This window comes from Pseudonaja textilis, chromosome 5 (assembly GCF_049901715.1).
Source record: "Pseudonaja textilis isolate UNSWEBS1 chromosome 5, rPseTex1.2, whole genome shotgun sequence".
In the NCBI taxonomy this organism is placed as follows: Eukaryota; Metazoa; Chordata; class Lepidosauria; order Squamata; family Elapidae; genus Pseudonaja; species Pseudonaja textilis.
Window position 1 is genome coordinate 76,026,290 of NC_141994.1, and position 17,265 is coordinate 76,043,554.

General features: G+C 63.8%; 1 protein-coding gene across 1 annotated transcript; it reads right to left on the minus strand.

The window, feature by feature from the left end:
* Positions 1–7,161: 7,161 nt before the first annotated feature.
* On the minus strand, positions 7,162–12,463 carry LEP (leptin). Its single transcript, XM_026721928.2, has 3 exons — positions 12,373–12,463; positions 10,229–10,386; positions 7,162–9,273 (listed from the first exon to the last, which is right to left on the minus strand). Exons 1-3 carry the CDS (start codon positions 12,461–12,463, stop codon positions 8,914–8,916), a joined length of 609 nt encoding a protein of 202 aa, XP_026577713.2. The 3' UTR covers positions 7,162–8,913.
* Between the last annotated feature and the right edge of the window lie 4,802 nt (positions 12,464–17,265).

The window sequence follows — 17,265 nt, forward strand, 5'->3', positions numbered from 1 at the left end:
ACCCTGAGATGTGGCGGCCGTCATAAATACGAATCAGGTGCCAGCTGAATTTTGATTCCCATGTGATGCAACGGCTGTAACTGGGGGAAACGGTCCGAAGCCACTTTCCCCAGTGGCCAAGGGAAGGGTTTGAAGCCTCGGACCCCTGGGGGAGAAGGCCGCCCCGAAGGCCTGGGACCCCAAGCTCCTCCCAGAGATGCCACCTCGGCCAGGCCCAGCCCCCCTCTCGGCTGGGAAGCCAAAGGCAGGTGGGCTGCTGGCCCTGTGGCCATCCGGGGCTGCTCTGGGGCTGGTAGCCTTGGCTGCTTGGGGTCTGGCCCTACTCCAGGCTGCTCTGGGCATCGGCCTCGGGGGCAGCCCTATTGGGGGGGTGTCACCCCTCAGCCCACCCCCGTGCTCCCAGCCAGCCAACCGGGGGCGGGACAACAGACGGGCAAGGGCTGTCTGGCTCTGCTTTGGCCCGGCGGCCTCCCGGGTGGCCAAGCCAAGTCTTGCAAAATGCCAAAGAGTCGCCTAAGATCCTCCCGGGAGCAGGAATTGCAGCTGGGCCCAGAGTGGAAAGAGTTCTGGGAAACTGTCAACAGATGAGCTCACAGGCAGCCCCCCCCAGCCGACAGTTGGGGGGGCTTTCCACCGCTGGAGCCAGCGGCCTGGAGGGGTGTGAGGGTCACCTCCTGCCCCTTGGCCTGTTCGGGGGGGGGGCGCATCTAATGGACCTTCGCAGGGTGAAGTCATCCTTGTGGCTCTTTCCTGCACCCCGGAAGCCCCTTCTGCCCTTTGGGGGCCTCCTGGCTCCCCCTCTCCCCACCTAGGCTCTCCTTCAGTCCCCCCCAGCCCCCCTTGCCCTGCCTCCCCTGCGCTGGCCTTCCAAGCTCGGAAGGCGCCCCCAGGGAAGCCCCTTACCTAGAAGGCGGCTTTGGGGTGGGGCCTGTGGCCATGGGGGGAGGGCTGGCACCGGGAGCGCCCTCATCCTTTGCAGATGTCCGGAATGCTGGAAGTCTGCGCCGAGGAGCGTGTGGGTCTGGCCCCCTGCCCGCTGGAAGTCCTTCTGTTGCAGGCGGCTGGTCTTCATCAGGCAGAGCTGGAGCCTGGCTTGTCTGCCCCCCCCTTCCCGGCGCCAGGGAAATGAGGGCAGAGCCAGCCCCGGGACCCGGCCGCCCCCTTCCCCAGGGCCTCCCACTGCCTGCCCCACACCTCCTCGGGCAAGTGGCCCTTCCTTTCCCCACAGCTGCCTGCCTGCCACACTGCTGGGCATTCCTGCCGCCTAAGGCTGGATGCCCAGGAGCAGGGAAGCAGGCTGGTCCCAGGAGCTGCCCGAGAGGAGGCAGTGACTCCTGTGCAAGACTTCTGGGGGGGGGGGAGCCGACCCCTCTGAGGACCTCGGCCCACCTGGAGAGCCGAGCGGGAGGAGAGCCACCTCCGTTCCTTTCTACCAAGCGGGACCTTCTGCCAACCAGCCCAATCCAGAGCCAAGCATCTGGTTTTGGCCCCGAGGCAGAAGAAGCCAGGCAAATGCAGACCAGAGAGAGCGCAAGGGAAGCGGGGACATGTGGCGATGGGCGGGCTGGCTGCCACCGCCACCGCAGACTGGTGGTGAGAGGAGCGAGCCCCCCCCCTCCTGCCTGGCATTTGGAGACGGGCAGCTCCAAGGATGTGGCTGACTGAGCTGGAGCATCCGCAATGCCCCTCCACGGGCCGGAGAGCTTCAGACAGGCAGCGGTTGGGCCAGTGCTAGGCACACGAGCCGCTGAGGCCCCAGCTAGGGGTGGCTCCCCTGGTCACATGCCGGCCCTAAGGCACCCCCTCCTAGCCACGGGGGTCCCTGGTCCCTGGCATGATTCCCCTGGGTGGGGGTCCGGGGCCTGCTGCTTTCTCCTCTCAGCATTTTCTTTGGAGCTTGTGGCTGGGCGTGACCCAGTGCCGGATTTCAGGCCGGAATTCTTCAGGGCAGCAGGAAGCTCCGGTGGCGAATCGGAAGATTTGGGATGGGGGTGGTGCCTGGCTGAGTTGCTGCCTCCTGGGACTTTCCTGGGTGGCTGTTCAGCACCTGCCACCTGAAAAGCAGGGGCCCCTGCAGCCCCTTCCTTGGCTGGGGAAGGGGCTGACCCCAAGGGACCCAGAGCTCCCCTTGCTGTGGGCCAGAGAGGGCCTGGTCCTCACCCAGAGACCCAGGAAGTCCGAGAAAGGAAGCAGGAAATGGCCACTTTGGAGTGCAGCAGGACCCGTGCCAGCAGGGGGGCCTGCAGGGACAACTGCAGAAGGACGGACGGACGGAAGGCCAGGTGTGGGGGGGGGAGGCTGTGGGGGCAGGAATTCCCCAAAGGGGGATTTGTGGAAACCCTTGGAAGCCCTCCCAGAATGGGGAAACACTTTTGCAGGGACCAGGCGCTGAAGTCCCCTGGCGGGTTTATCCTGCTTAGCCAGGTCTTGGGAGGTGCCGCCCGAGACTGGCATGCAGATTTGCGGTTCAGAGATGGTGGCACTGGGAAGAGACCAGCCGACCTGAATGCCAGGGAGCTCCCTGCCCTCCTGCCAACCGAGTCACTGCAGATCTGAGAGGGAGAGAGAGAGAGAGGCACCGCACCCAGGGCCGGTTCAAGGGCTGAAGGCCAACTGGCAGTGTCCTGCCTGGTGGAGCTAATCTTGACCCCTTTGGGCCACCAATGTCTCCATCTGCCAGGGAGGCTTCCGGGGGCCAAGTCCTTCCCGGCCCCAAACAGCAGAGAGCCAGGTGGGGTCCAGGTGCTGCCCTTCCCAGGCACATTTGCCCAGCCGCTGCAAATGTGGGGGGCGACAGCCCTGCCACTGGGCAGCATGGAAACCTCAGCACCCTGCTGGGTGGTTTGTGGGCAAACTCGGGCACCAACATGCCCGGCCATCGGACTTCCCTCCTTCTGGACTCTTGGGCACCACCTGCCCAAGGATGTGACAGCAAGCCAGCCAGGCTCATTCGGCCCCCCTTCTGAGTTCAGCAGCTCTTGGAAGTGGCTGCGGTGGAAGCATCTCCGTGCAGGTGGGGGTGGCAGTCTGAGCCCACGCAGCCCTGCTCTGCCCCGTGTCACCAGTGGTGCTGCTGTGGCTGCTTGGGGCCAGGGAGCCGTTGGCTGGGCCTCCGCCAGCTAATCCACCTGGGGAAGGCAGCCAAGGCGGGGCAGCCCCAGGCCGCCTCCTCTTGGGAGGGGCCTCCCTCCATCGCCGGCTGCTCTGCCTTGGCCGGCAGCCAGCCAAAGCGCTCTTGGCGAGGGCCTGGGTGCTGCCTCTGCACTCGGCGTATCCTCTGCTGACCTGGGTTGCTGTGGAGACACGCAAACTGCGTCTCAACGGCAGCTGGCTGGTCTCATCCCGGCCTGCAGGGGTCCTGCTTGCTCACCATCGGGGGGCCCAAGCGGAGTCCTCCCCATTGGAGGGTGGCCCATGCGAGGGTCCCCACAGGGCTCCTAGCACCCAACTCTGCTGCTCCTGGAGCTGAGGCTCAAACGCTGCCAGGGACGCAGCCAAGGACTCTCGGGTGCCCTCCCCTTGCGTGGCGCCTCTCCCAACCGGGCCCCACCAGAGATGAAGGGAGGCTGGGCGACCTTCTGTGGCAGCTGTGGCTTTGATCACCTCCTCGGAGGGCCTTTGTGGCACAAGCTGTGTGCCAGGAAGGTGGGGGGAGGGATTCAGGCAGGGCTCAGAGGGGGCCTTGGGCCTTCCTCCTCCGTGCCCGCCCTGCAGCGCAAGCCTTTGATGGCAGCAGGGGTGGGCAGGGGGCACCTGAGGGCTCCATCCTGGCTCAGGGGATCGGAGGGGACCTCCTTACATGGTCAGACAAGGCAAAGCTGGAGGAGGTCGGCAAGGCCTCAGAAGATCAGCTCGAGGTCCCCAAAGATCTTGAAAGGCTGGAACCCTGCAGTTCAACAGTGACCAAAGTAAGAGTCAAGGGTGCCATTCTACTGGCTCGGCCTGGTTCTGGCGTACCAGTAGCGCCGAAGATCAGCTGGCAGAGAACCGGTTCACTCCGAGTTTCTCCGATGCTCTGCAGTTGGGTCCATCCGCCTGCCAGGGCTCCCGTACAGGCCTTTATTTCTGCTTTTGAGGCGCAGCTGCTTTGCACGTTGCCTGTTGAAGCTCCAGGGAGAGTGCAGGATTGCAGGAGGAGTAGGAAAAAGCACGCCCACCAAGCCACGCCCATCAAACCGGTGGTAAACCCCTTTGAAAGCCACCCCTGATAAGAGTCTGCCCGTAGGTAGGAAAAATCAGGTGGACAGGTACAAGGTTGGAGGTACTCTTGAGAGATGGGGGGGGGGGCTCGGCCCCTTGTTAGGCCTCCAGTTGCAAGTGGGCCAGCCATGTGCTGCAGCTGCCAAAGGAGCCAATGCAATCCTGGGCTGCATCAACACGAGATGAACGATGCCCAGGGAGGGCTGTAGGCTCGGATCCCTCCAGTGCTTCTGTGTTCGGGCCTGGTCCCCACGGTGGAAGGATGCTGAGGAAATGGGTCTGGGGCAGGGCAGAGCCTCTCAGGTCACAGCTAAACCCTGCCCATCTTTAACCTCCAAAAGAGCAAGCTCTCCTGGCAATATTCCCAGCCTCGAAGGGCTGCCCCAGTTCTTCTGCAGAACCTCCGAGGGCAGACAAGGGCCACCCTGGCAGAGAGGGCCCAGCTCAAAAGCATTTCCTGACACTCTTTGGGCCCAGGGAACAGCGGAAGGGCCGCCTCCTGGAGTCGGGGCTCTTCTCTCCCCAGGTTTCCAAGCAAAGGCTGCACAGCTGTTTGTCTGGGGTGTCTTGAGGATTCCTACTCTGGGTGGAGGGTTGGACAAGACCTCACAGGGCCTTCACACCCTCGGGATTGTATGATAATTCCAGGTTTCTCTCCAGAGTGATCCTGAACCATTTCGGTGATGAGCCTAGCAGCTCCAACCCCATAAGGCCCTGAGATTGGCCTAGCCACCTCCTGTGGGTAGCCACTCCTGGGGGGGCGGGGCAGCTTAGTGTGATGTGTGAAGCACAAAATAGGTGGATTCTGGGTCCAGGTTAGGCGTGTTTTGCAAAGCCTGGAGCACCGTGCTTCATCCGTATGCACGCACACCTCACAGGGTGGGGGGCCTACGCACCACGAGGGAGGGAGGCAGGAGCAGCTGGGGGTTCTCCCCCCCCCCAGGTGCGTACCTGTCCTGAGGTGGCCTCTTGCAGCAACGTGAAGAGAGGGGCTGGCTCCCCCCCATCAGCCATGCAGGGAGGTTACAGGAGGACGAGGGAGGGTGGGTGCGGCTGCCTTGGATGGCTGCCCACCCCCCGGCCTTCCTGCCTGCCTTCCCTTGCGAGGGGGAGAGCCCCCTCCTCCCGGGGGCACAGAGGCGCCTCTCCGGCTGAGCCCCCTGCTCTTTGCCAAGTCAGCACAGAGGAGGAAGAGGAGGAGGGGGCCGGATTGATGGGCTGGGGGCTGGGAGCCCCCCAGCCCTGCTCTCCGTAGGCCCTGTGCCAAGGCGCACGGCCCCCTGGAAGCCCAAAGGGGGGCACGGAAGGAGGCAAAGCTGCAGCCAGCGAGAGAGGGGCTCCATGCTCGCCTGTCGTCACCTGGGGCTGGAAGGCTTAATTAAAGGAAAGAGGATCATGGTTCACAAGGAGTCCTCAAAAGATCTGCCACGTTTTAAACTTGATCTTTTTTTCTTTAAAAAAAAATCCCCAAATGTTCTGGTTTCCCAGCTACAAGAACGCCTCCTATGAATTCAGGTCATAAAATGGAAGCCACCTGGGCGACGGGGAGGCTGGAAGGGCTGCAATCTCAGCTCCGGCCAGACTGGGCGGCTTCTGTCCGCTGACCAGGAAGCCTGGACCAGGCCCCCTGCGGAAGAACTCATCTGGAAGCCGTTGGGAGGGGACCCCGGGGCGGAGGCTGACCTGCGGAGGCTCCCCTCACCGCCGCCATCGTCTTCATGAATGCTTTGGGGGAGCCGCTGCCGTGCCTTCTCCCCCCGCTGCTTGGACTTGAAGGGGTCCAAGGTCTCTCAAGGCTTCCTGGCCTCACCTGAAGCCAGCGGGGGAGGGGGGAGGGGCTTGTGGGGCGTGTCGACTTGGCCCAGGGTGAAAGCCAATTCGGCCCCATGGGCTCCCCCCCTCAGCCCTCTGGGCAAAGGGGCAAGAGAGGGGCTGGGGCCAGCCCTCTTTTGTGCGGATGCAGAGAGACAGTTGCTTGGCCATACAGGTGACCTAGACAGTGAATGAATGAGCCGGTCCATCCATCCATCCATCCATCCATCCTTGGATGGATGGATGGATGGTGGAGAAAAGGCCGTTTCTTGTTTTCTCTCATCTTCTTCTGTGGAGTTTCCATGGGCATCAGCAGGGGGCTCATTAGAAGCAGCCCAGGTAGATAGAAAACTGGGTCCTCCTGGGATGCTGTGGAGAAGGACAGCTTGGAAGGAGACCCCACAAGTGAGGATTGAGGGCCAGGACGGATGGATCCCAGGGCAATGGCATCCAGGGGAAAAGCCCAGGAGCAGCGGCCAAAACTCTTGGCCAGGGGGAAGCTCGGGAGTGGAGAAGAGCCTTGGGGGCCACCCTTGATCAAGCTGGAATGGATGCCCGTCCTGGCCAATGGGGCCGGGGCTGGAAGGGGGGGCCTAGGAGCCTGGCCCGTGAAGCGTTTGGACGGGGAAGGTAAAAGTCCCAAAGCTCCACCGGCTTCTCGGCGTGCAAGGAGGTGGCCAGTAGCACCAGAACGTCACCAAGACCCTCGTTGCAATGCAGGGAGTAACAAACTCAGTAAAAATCAGCAAAAGGCAGTTTGACCTTGGAAGGCAAAACCTGGCATTTGTCCTGCAAAAAAGAGGCCTCTGGGAGGGGCTGAGAGGGAAGGGCTCTGCTCCTGCAGCCAGGGGAGGGTCTGAAGATGACCCCCACCCCAAGAAGGAAGGTCCACTTAAGCATTGAACCATCCGGTTCTTAGGAGAGGGCGGGGGAGGCTTCCTCCCCCTCCCTCCTAGATAGAGGCACTGGCTGGGGGTGGTGGGGTGGAAGTTCAACCGGGCACTAAGCCCACCGGCTTTGGGGAGGCCGAGAAAGTCCTTTGGTTTCCCAGCACATCTGCCCAAGCCCCTTGCCCAGGACCCCGGAAACAGCCCCCCCGTCTCCCCTCGGGGAAGCATCTCCCTGCCCAGCCAAGGAACCGAAGCAACAGAGATTCACAAAGTTTGTTTATAAAACATAAATAGTCTTCCAGGTATATAAAGAAAACCATCAGCGTGGAAAATAAACCAACGGAAATAAATAAAAAGGCCACTATTTTTTTTTACAAGGAGGGGCAGGAGAATGGAAGGGCTTCGTCGGTGGGTCCCCCCCGCCCCGCCGGCCCGTTCCACCGCGCCCAATAACTCCCCTCTTCCCTAGGTGGGAAGCGCCGGCCCTAAGCACCACAACTGGCCGGACTTCGGCTGTTCGCGTTCGGGTGGGCGCACGGGCAGCCCGGAACGAAGCATCCGTGGCGGTCTACTTGCGGGGAGGCGCCTGCAAGCCGGGCCGCTCCCAGGCCCCGAAGAAGCCAAGGCCGGCAGCGCTTAGAGCTCTTTGTGTGCAGCGCGCTGTCCCGGCGAAGCCTCCCCACGCCCACCCTCCATCGCCGGCCTGGTACTTCAGGGTCGCCCTCCCAGGTGGCCTCCTTCCCGTCTCCTGGGCTCTGCCCGTCCGTGTGAAGCAGGCTTTTCAAAGATGCGGAGTGGCTGCCGGGAAAGCCATTAACTCCCCCCACCGCGATCTCCTGGCCCTACTGAGAGGCACGCAGGGCGAAGGCGCCCCGGATGGTTGCAAAAACGCCCTGTGCCCTTCGCCGGGGAGTCTCCTTGCATCCCCGGGACTTCTGGATTCTGGCCCGAGTTTTCTGGATTCGGCTTTCCACGACCGGGTTGCAACGCTTTGCTAACCCAGCGCCTTTTCCTGCCCGTCTCTTCAACACGGCTTGTCTGGTGGGTCTCCGGCTCGGCCGGCTGCAGGTGGCCTGAGGAAGAGGGGCTGAGCCACCGCCTCCCCTGCTCCACGCCCCCCCGCCCATCCTCCGTCCTCAGTCCTGGCCGCATCCCAAAGAGAGTTGCGATGCCAGTCTGGGGACGGAAGAGGAGGAGCTGGCGGGGAGAAATGGGGGAAATCCTCTCGTTCTGGTGTTGACTCAAAGGGCGAACGAGCCAAGAGCCAAAGGCCCACGCAGGTCTGTCTTTGAGGGAGGAGGGGAGGCGTCCCTTTGATCTCCGGGACCAGGAATGCAGCCACCACTCTTGAGGCGGGGGAGGGAAACACCGCTCCAGCCCCGAAGCCTTGTTTGGGAAGAGACCCAATCCAGGGAGTCGGATGTGGACCGAGGTAAACCCCACCCGCTCCGCCCCCTGGAATCTCAGGGAGCCCTGCCCTGCCCTGCCCTGCCCCACCCACCCACCACCTACCCCGCTCAGGCGTGGCTGGGGGCTGCCTCGGCAAAGCACAGATGTTCGGAGCTCTGCGCTTGCTTGCTCGGGGCCCAGCCAGGCCCACAAGCCCCGGTTCTGCCCAGAGGTTCTGCCCGCCAACCTCCGTTCAGGTGCTTCCCTTCCCATAATCGTCAGCTGCCTGCTTGCCTGAGATGAGGTCCAGGGTGGCCCCCGGGGCAACAAGCCTTGCACCGGGGAGACACACACACACACGTGCGCGGACATTCCTCCGTTGGAAGCAGGAGGCCCCTGCTACACCCACCACCATCCCCACCACCACCAATATTCAGTAATTCTCTGCCCCACAAAGCGACCCCCCCACAACCGAGAAAATCCACCGCAACGGGGCAGGCAGAATCTGCCAACCAGACTTGGGGGCCAAATGCAAGTCAATCCCCCCGGCCCCCGCCCAGTTTTGCTGCAGGGGTGCCACCTGCTGGGATCCCCCTCTCGTCAAGGCAGACCCGGTCCCTCCCTAGCAGTTGTGCACGTGGTCCAGGTGCTTGGTGATGCTCTGCAGGCACTTCTGGAGGCGGTCCAGGGTCACCACTGCCGCGGTGTAGGGAAAGACGGCCAGGCGCTCGGTCAGGTTCTGCAGGGCGTCCGAGCGGGCGGGCCTGTGGGGAGAGCAGCCCAGGTGGGAGCCCAGCAGCTGCAAGAGGCTCTGGAGGTTCTCCACGTCGTGCGAGATCTGGGCGACGGGGGCCTCCAGGGGCAGGTTGGAGAGGACCTGGTGGAAGAGCTCCAGCGCCTCGTCCATGGCCTCCAGGCTCTGCACCGGCAGCTCCCCGGGGATGAAGTCCAGGCCGTTGATCTTCAGGCTCAGCGGAGGGAACTGCAGGGCAGGGAAGTGGCCAGTGAGTCAAAGCACGCGAGAGTTGGCACGGGCCAAGCAGAGAAAGCTCGCCCAGAGAAGGGCTGTCAAGCTTCTGCCTGAACTCAACACCGCCCAGCCCACATCCCCTGCGTCCCCCCGGCGGCTTCTCCGGCCTTCAGGCCCCTCGGTCTGAATGGCGCTGCCTGGAGCTCACGTCTCTTCTTTAGGCTGGCGCTGGGCAGGAGGTCGCGACACACACACCCCTCTCCACCTTCCCCCTCCCAAGTCCGACGGGGGCTGCTTCTTCGGAAGCACAGCCTTAACCTCGGCTCCATCCAAGAGGCCCTTTAGCCCCGCGGGGGTGTGGTGGTGGGGCGGCCTACTTGAGCTCTCCTCCCCATGGCTGGGACGGGGCAGGGCGCGCTACCTCTAGGCTCCTCCTCCCGCTGTATCCTCAGAGCAACGATGAGGCAATTGAAAATCCCCAGCACTGACCTAATTAGGTGACTGCCTCCCTGCCATAACCCGTCCCCGCCCGTGTGGGTGTGGAAAGACGAGTTGTGGTATAACGGTTTCTTGTGCAGCCGCCACGTCTTGTGGCAAAGATGCTCAACCGGCCCAGGACACCGGCTGGGCTTGGCCTGCTGAGCTGTTTTGCTTCGCAGCTCAAAAGCCACACGGTTCTGCCTGGCAATGAATGGGGAGGCCTTGGGGTGCTCGGGCCTCGCCCAGCCGCATTTCCACAAGGAAGAGCTCGGAGAGCCGCTGCTGGGTCTCTGGGTGTGTAAAGCGTGCAAAGGCTCCGTGGCATTCCCAGACACCCCAGGGGCTCCCGAGCAGGCTCCGAAGCCAGTGGGGCTGCATTGGGACCGGCGCCGAAGGGAGGGCAGTCTCTGGGCAGGCAGGGGATCCCGGGCAAGCCTAACCTGGCAAGAGGGGACCGTCCCGGTGGCTGACAAGGAGCCCCTCTTACCTGGTGCTCCTGGATCCTGGCAACAATCGTCTTGGTGAGGCTTTTAGTGTCAGCGATCACCTTGTCGATTTTCACAGACCGGCTGTAGAAGAGGGGCAGCCAGACCCACAGAAACCCCCACACAGAAATGCTGGGGGAGCGCATCTTCCCCTTGAGACCTGCACAGGGAAAACGGGGACCAATGATGGGGAGGGGGGCTGCAAGAAGGAGGAAGGCGAGAGGGGAGAGAGGAAGAAGAGGGGGGGATGGCAACCCTGCCCTATCCGAGGCCAGGGCAAGGAGGGTTGCAGGGGAGCAGAGGAGGCGGCGGGTGGGCTGCGGGGCTGAGGAAGCAGCGCTGAATTCTTTGCCAAAGACGCGTGGCACTAAAAGCAAGTAAAAAGGCGCCTTTGTTGGAGGGAAACTTCGGCTGTCCGACGGGACTGGGTGCTCCGGTGACCCTGTGAGGGTCGCTTTCCTGCCGGGCTACATGATTTCATTCCTCCCCAGAAAGCCCTGTTGAGGCGAGGGGCGTGCAGAGAGCAGCCTGGCATCACTTTCCTGCAGAAACGGGCGTTTCTCCGCTTCCCAGGAGCGGCAGAGGCGGAGGGCGGCTTGTGGCAAAGCCGCTGCGTGGGAGATCCGGGCTATGCCCAGCAGGGGCCACACCAACGGCTGCCCTGCCTTGCCCTCGCCTCCTGCGCTGGGCTGAGGGCCGCGGTGCATCTGGGCCGCTCCCAGCCAGCCCGGCTCTTGGGAGCCCAATCAGGGCAGGCCTGCCCTGCCAGTCCGGGTGCCCTCTGAAGTGGTGCGCGCTTAATGAGCCCCGCCACCACCGCCGACGGTTGGGACAAGTTCCTTCACCTCGCCGGCAACAGCAAGCAGAGGCAGCGCCTCCCGGGGCCCGTGGCCATCCAGCTGCGCTCGACTCACCCCCGTTACATAACCGGGGAGCAGCAGGGGGCACGCCAGGCAGCCGCTGTGCCCAGCCCAGCCAGGAAGGCAAAAGCGGTTGCAGACCCCCCACCAGGCCAGCGGGACTGGATGAGCAGCGCCCGCTGACCGACGCTTAGATCCCTTAGATCCGGCTGGTGGCTGAGCAAGGGCTTGGCCGGGCCCCGTCAGAGGCCGACTGGAGCAGCCCGAGCCCACTGCCCAATTGGCTGACCCCTAGGAAAGTGAAGGCCCCCAAAGTCCTCTGTAGGCTCACCGGAGCTGTCCTCTTGGACACTGAGTCCCCCCCCCGTCACAACACTCGGGATGTGTGTGTGTGTGTGTGTGTGTGTGAGAGAGAGAGAGAGAGAGAGAGAGTTTGCAGGAGGTCCAGGAAAAGCACACTGGGCAGGCAGGGACCCCCGAGAATTCCTCCTGGCCCCTCCCTCCGCCCATCCCGAGACCGGCAACGCTGCCAGCTTTGAGCACTCACGGCCACCTGGGCACTTCCAGCCCCCTCCAGCCCTAAGGACGGGAAATGCTGCTCAGTCGCAGTTGGGGGATTGGGCGTGCGCCCTTTGCCGGCTTCTTGGTGGGACGCGGGGTGAGACTGGGGGCTGTGGCTCAAAAATCCTGGCGTTGCTCAGCTCTGCGACCGACACCGTCCCTCCCAAGAAGGGGCTGCCTGTCTGAAGCAGACGCAGGCGCCATCCTCCCCCCCCCCCCCCCGCCCCGCGAATCCAAGTGATGAAATCTTGGCGTCCCGGCTTCGCAGCGGCTCCTCCCTGGCCCCAGCGCGCGCGCCAGCCTGAGTCCCCGCGGACTAGCGCCGGGCCGGCGGGCGGGCGGCCTGGGAAAGGCAACCCGGCCTGGCGGTGTTCTCATGACACGCTTCCCTGAATCTGGGAAGGACCTCGCGGTGGCATTCTCACCGTGAACGGAGCTTGGCTCCTTTTAGGACGGTTTGCCTTTGCGGCTTAGTGCGTTGTGCGAACCCAGCCCCGGAGCTTAGTCTGTGTTTCCAGGGGTTGGGCGAACCCCGATATTGGTCTCAGCCTGCGATGAGGCTATGAGTCTCCCCTTGGGAGGCGCCTGGAGGCAGGGCGGGAAGAGCTGGAAGAAGGTCCTCTGCACATGCTCAGGCGCACTCTTCCCGGCAGCCAAACAACTGCAAAAAATTCAGCCCACGTCCCGCTCCCCCCTTTCCCCGCTCCCGCCGCGAGGAACCTCACTGCCCAGCGCATCACTCGCTCTACGGACGGCGCAGCTCACCTCCGCCCGTGGTGCTGCCTCGCGCTTCCGACCCGGCCTCTGAGGCTCCATCGCAGCGCGATCCTTTTATAAGTGCAGCGTTGCACAACGCGCAGCCGGCCGCGACTCGGCTCTGCCCGGCCCTGCCCGTCCCGTCCTGCCCTGCCCGGCTCCTCCTTCCTCCCTCCCTTTTCCCCTCCCTCGCTCCCTCCCCCACGCTCCAGGGCCCCGCCACCCCAGCAGGGGGGACCCACCCCGCAGATTCCCTCGGCTTAAAGGCTGGACGGGGTGGGGGGGCTTTTAGGAACATCTCTGCCCCATCCCTAAGCAAGGGGGTCGATTCCTGGCCCGGCTGATGGGGAAACGACCAGGAGATGGGCGCGAGGGCGGGGCGGCATTTCGCATTGCCCCGCGTGCCCTCGCCTTTTGGCTGCCTGGAATGGGTTTGGTTCCGCGACGTCCCCCGCGCGGGCCTCTGGACCTCTGTTCGCACCCCCCCCCGCCCCCGACTCTAATCCAAGGGCAGTTTTACGGGCAGAACCTGGGGTAAAAGCTCGTTTCACCCAGGCCGCTAGACTCCGCTGGCATCTGGGGGCTCAGCGCCTGCGACAGCCCTGCCAAGCGGTGCCGGAGCTGCCCTCACTAGGCCTGCTTTCCTGGCGCTGGCTGCCGAAACCCAGCGGGCGTCTCTGCTTGCGGCCCCGGGCCCTGCCCGTCCAGTCTCCGACCCAGGGGCGTCTGCGCTTGAACCGGTGGCAGAAGGCCGCCTTTGAGCGCGGAGAGGGGTCGGAAGCGGCGGGGCAGTCGTGGGCAGGCAGGGCCGCGCCGTCGGGGCTCCCGAAGAGAATCAACCCTGGGAGGCCAGCCGTCCTGGCGAGCGAAAGGGAGAGGCCGCTTCCCCGCCGGTGTTTGTTCCTCCAACTTCCGAAGGGGCTTGAGAAGACCCTGCGCAGCGGGAAACACCTCGGCCAAACGGGCGCCCGCAGGGAGAGCGCGATCCTTTCGAGATGGGCGCGCAGCTGGGCGCGGCCAGGCGAATCGCTTTAGGAACCGGCCGAGCTTTGCAAAGTCCCAAAGGACGAGCGAGAGCTACGCGGTCCCCTCCCCTCGGCTTCCCGGGAAAGCTCTTCTAAGCGGGGGGGGGATCCGTAGAGCAGGGGAGGGCCGCCCAGGAGGGTCGCCCCAGGTCGCCCCCACCCAGCCGACATCCGAACAAAGGGAGCGGGAGGATTTGCAGGTTCTGGGTCCATCTTTTCCGGGGGAGGGGGGCGCTTCCTCTCCCCGCTTCCCCCGCGCGCCCTTCTTCGGCAGCCCCCTCCCTTTTCTGTCCCGCGCGCCTCCAGCCCCCAGCCTCTCCCTCGCGCGGGAAGGGTGAACTGCCTCCCCCTCTCTAGCGGATGAGGCGGGAGGTGGCGAGACCTCAGGTAACCGCACGGCAGAGCCTCCAGACCCGAATTTAACACCTCTGGCTTGAAAGAGCGACGCGGGAATTCCCCGCCCCCCGCCCCGTTCCCCTCGCCCCACTCTGAAGAGTTCCTGGCCGATCTCTCTCGGGGAAGGAGGGAAGGCTGGGCGGGTGGGGAAGGGGAGGCGGAGAAAAAAACCTATTTGAATGAAACTTCCTTCGCCCCGACTTTTCAATCCTCCGGGCTGGCAACGTGGGGAGCGCTGGTTTCCCTTCGGAGGACGAGGGACCCTGGGGAAGCTGGGGCGCCCCAAGGGGCCCCTTCCGCTTATCCGGGCGTTTCGCTCCATTCTCTCACCTGGGGGGCGGGGGAGCGCAGCGGCCGATTTTTGACCGCAAGGCGATTGTCCCGGGACACTTTCCGCACATGGAGCGACCCTCCAAGGGTTGTGTATTGATGCACCCGGCCGATACCGGGGAAGCCGCTCAGCGCGGTTCAGAGGGGATGAGGGACTGGAGGCTGAAACCCGGGAACAACGGGGGCAGGAACCGGGTCTGCCTGGTTTAATGAGGAGAAGGACTGGGGGTGACCGGGTGGGAGTTCCCCGGTACCTGAGGGCTGCCCTAAAGAAGAGAGGGGAGGGGTCAAGGCAGGATGGAAACTCATCACACTCGCCTAGAACTAAGGAGGGGTTTCCTGACAGGAAGGACCATTAACCAGTGGAACGCCTGGCCACTTGTGGGGGCTCCATCATTGGAGGTTCTGAAGAAGCGGCTGGGAAAGAGCCGTTTGTCCGGAATGCTGTACGGTCCCCTGCTTGAGCAGGGGGTGGACCGGGGGGGGGGGGGCCTTCAAGGTCGTTCTGTTCAACGCAGGCACGGAGCCTCGCTCCAAGGCGCTGGCGGCCTCCCGCCCAGCTTTTCCTCCGTTTCCCTTCGAGACTTTAGCGAGCCCACGAGCGCTGCGCCGCCCTGCCTCGTCTCGGAGCAGGTGGGTTCTCGCCCATGGGAAACGGGGAGGGGAGGGGGGAAGCCCAACAGGAAGGGGGCTGTTAGCCACCCCTGTCAAGGCAGGTGCCTCGTTTTCACGGCTTGCGGTGGGGCTACGTCCAGGGGTCACCGCAGCGCTGGAGCTGGACGTGGTTCTGACCAGCTTCTGCGGTTGGCTGCTGGCTGGCAGACCTGCTGCCTCCCCTCTGCTCCGGGACCTCCTTGGATAGGAATAGGTTCCCTCAATTGGGAGCACCCCGCCCAGAAGAAGAAGCTGGGGATTCTGGGAGCTGTAGTCCTAGGAACCTGGAAGGTTGGAAAGCAGGACTGCCTGTACTAATTTCCCGAGTACGAGGCTAATGTTGTCCTCTGTTCTGACAAAAGACCAGCAAGAGAGCAGTTGATGGGTCAGGGCCCCTTTCTGCTCCTCAGGGCTTGTGCCCCCCCCACCCCCATCTGGGCAGCTCAGTTAGAGAGGCTGGGAGAGGAGCAAGCCGGGGAGGCAACGTCCCTCCACCAAGGAAGAGCCCATTGAGCAGGGGGGGGGGCGGGAACTCAGCAGAAGCGACTTCACCCCTCGACCAGAAGCGAAGGTCCTGAACCCTGAAGGCAGCTGCCTCGGCCCAGCTCTGCCCCTCGGCTACTCCCTGCCAGGAGGAGCTCGCTGCGGTGAAGACCCGGCTTAGATGCTCGCGGTGATCGGAGCAGGAGGCAGGCAGGCTTCTCGTTCCGCTTTCAACCCTCTGGGTGCCACACTGGACCCTGGATGAGAAGGAAGTGCGGAACCTTGATGGCCAATAAGCGGGAAGGACCACCAGCAGGATCCATTTAGGCAGCGGGTTCTCCCTTTGGTGGCACGCATGAGCCAGCCGTGTGCGGCTGCAGCTGCCGAAGCAGCTCATGGGCTGCAGCACCAGAGGCCAAATTGGGAGGTCACGGGAAGGGCCGCGTGCCCTGGCCAGACTGGCCCCCTGGAATACCTTGGCCGGTTCTGGTCCCCACAGTAGGAGAAGGACTGAGGGACTGGAAGTGGGGCCGAGAAAGGCAGCTCGGATCACAGCTGAACCCCGCGAAGGAGAAGCCCCGGGCGGCATCTTCAGCCTCCAGAGGAGGCCGCCCTCCCAGCCTCGAAGGGCTGCAGCCGTTTGCTTGTGTTTTTATTCCTTCAATATTGAGGCCGCCCGTCTCCCTAGAAGGCGACTCTGGAGTTTTTCTCCACAGGGGCTCCGAGGGCCGGGCAAGACCCAGCGGGCGGATCCACTTCTGAGCTGGAACGAAGGAGGGAATCCTGGGGCTCCATCCCTGGGACCCCCAGGAAAGATGGGGTGGAGATCTCGTTCCCAAGGTCCTTTCGATGCCAGGATCCCTGGTTGGTTTGCTGATCTGAATACAGCTCCCTCCGGAAAGGTCACTTACAAGAGATCACAGGAGGGGGAAAAAGAATGGATCCCCCCACCCCCACCCCATTCATAAATTACGGAGGACGAGGAAGGGCGTCTCCAGAGAATGGCGGGAGAGATCTGAAAAAGGACCAGCCGAACGGAGCCCTCTTGGCCGAGGGGCTTGGCATGTGTGCCCCTGTCTGAGGGGAGGGAGAGAACAGTTGGGCTGGGCTAACATACACCGATGCCCCCAACGCCCCCCCGAGAATTGTTGGGCTCTGGAGACTTTCAAGCAAAGGCCACTTCTCGGGGGAGGGGGGACCTCTGGGGAGTTGGGCTAGGAGGGCCCTGGGTTCCTTCCAGCCCCCGGATTCTTCTATTCGCCCCCTGCCCCCAGCCCCTTCTTGGGGCTCCTCTGCCCACCTGCCCCTCCCCTTCCCTGGGAATCCTTCCTCCTCCTCCTCCTCCTCCTCCTCCTCCTCTGAATGAATGAATGAAATCTGAGGCTGCTCCCACCTGGCTTTGCCCCATCTGGGCTAGGAGACCATTTCGGCAATTGGGAGAGGGGCCCCCCTGCCCCTCCTCCCCAGCAGGCCCGTCCAATGGGGGGGCAGGGAACAGCCCACAGCCGGATCGGAGGCCCTGCCTCCCTCCCAGGGCCTGGTGCAGGAACCGGCCTTTCTTGTCCAGCCAGTTTGCCTTGTGGGAAAAGCCCAGGGCCGCCACTCTGCGTGCGACAGCGCTCCCCGGTTCCTGCCTCCTGAGGGCCTGGGCTGGTTGGGCACCAGGGATCTTGCAGTCCAAGCTCAGCCTTTGGCTGAGGGGCCCCTGGGATCAAGTTCAGGGGCCCCCTTCTCCTCTGGGCCCCCCCTTCTCCTCTGGTCCAGTGGGGGTCAGGAGGGAGCCCCTCAGCCGGCTTTAGGTGGATGGCCAGGTGCCCCCTGGCTTGGGATCCATTGAGCCTGCAAAGGGTGCTGTGGAACTGGGGAGCTGCTCAGCAGGGCCGGCTCACCTACTGCTTGGCTCTGTGTCCAGGGCAGACCTCCCTGGCTCCCCCGCTTCCCACAAAGGGCCCCCCGGTAGCCCCTGTCAGCCAG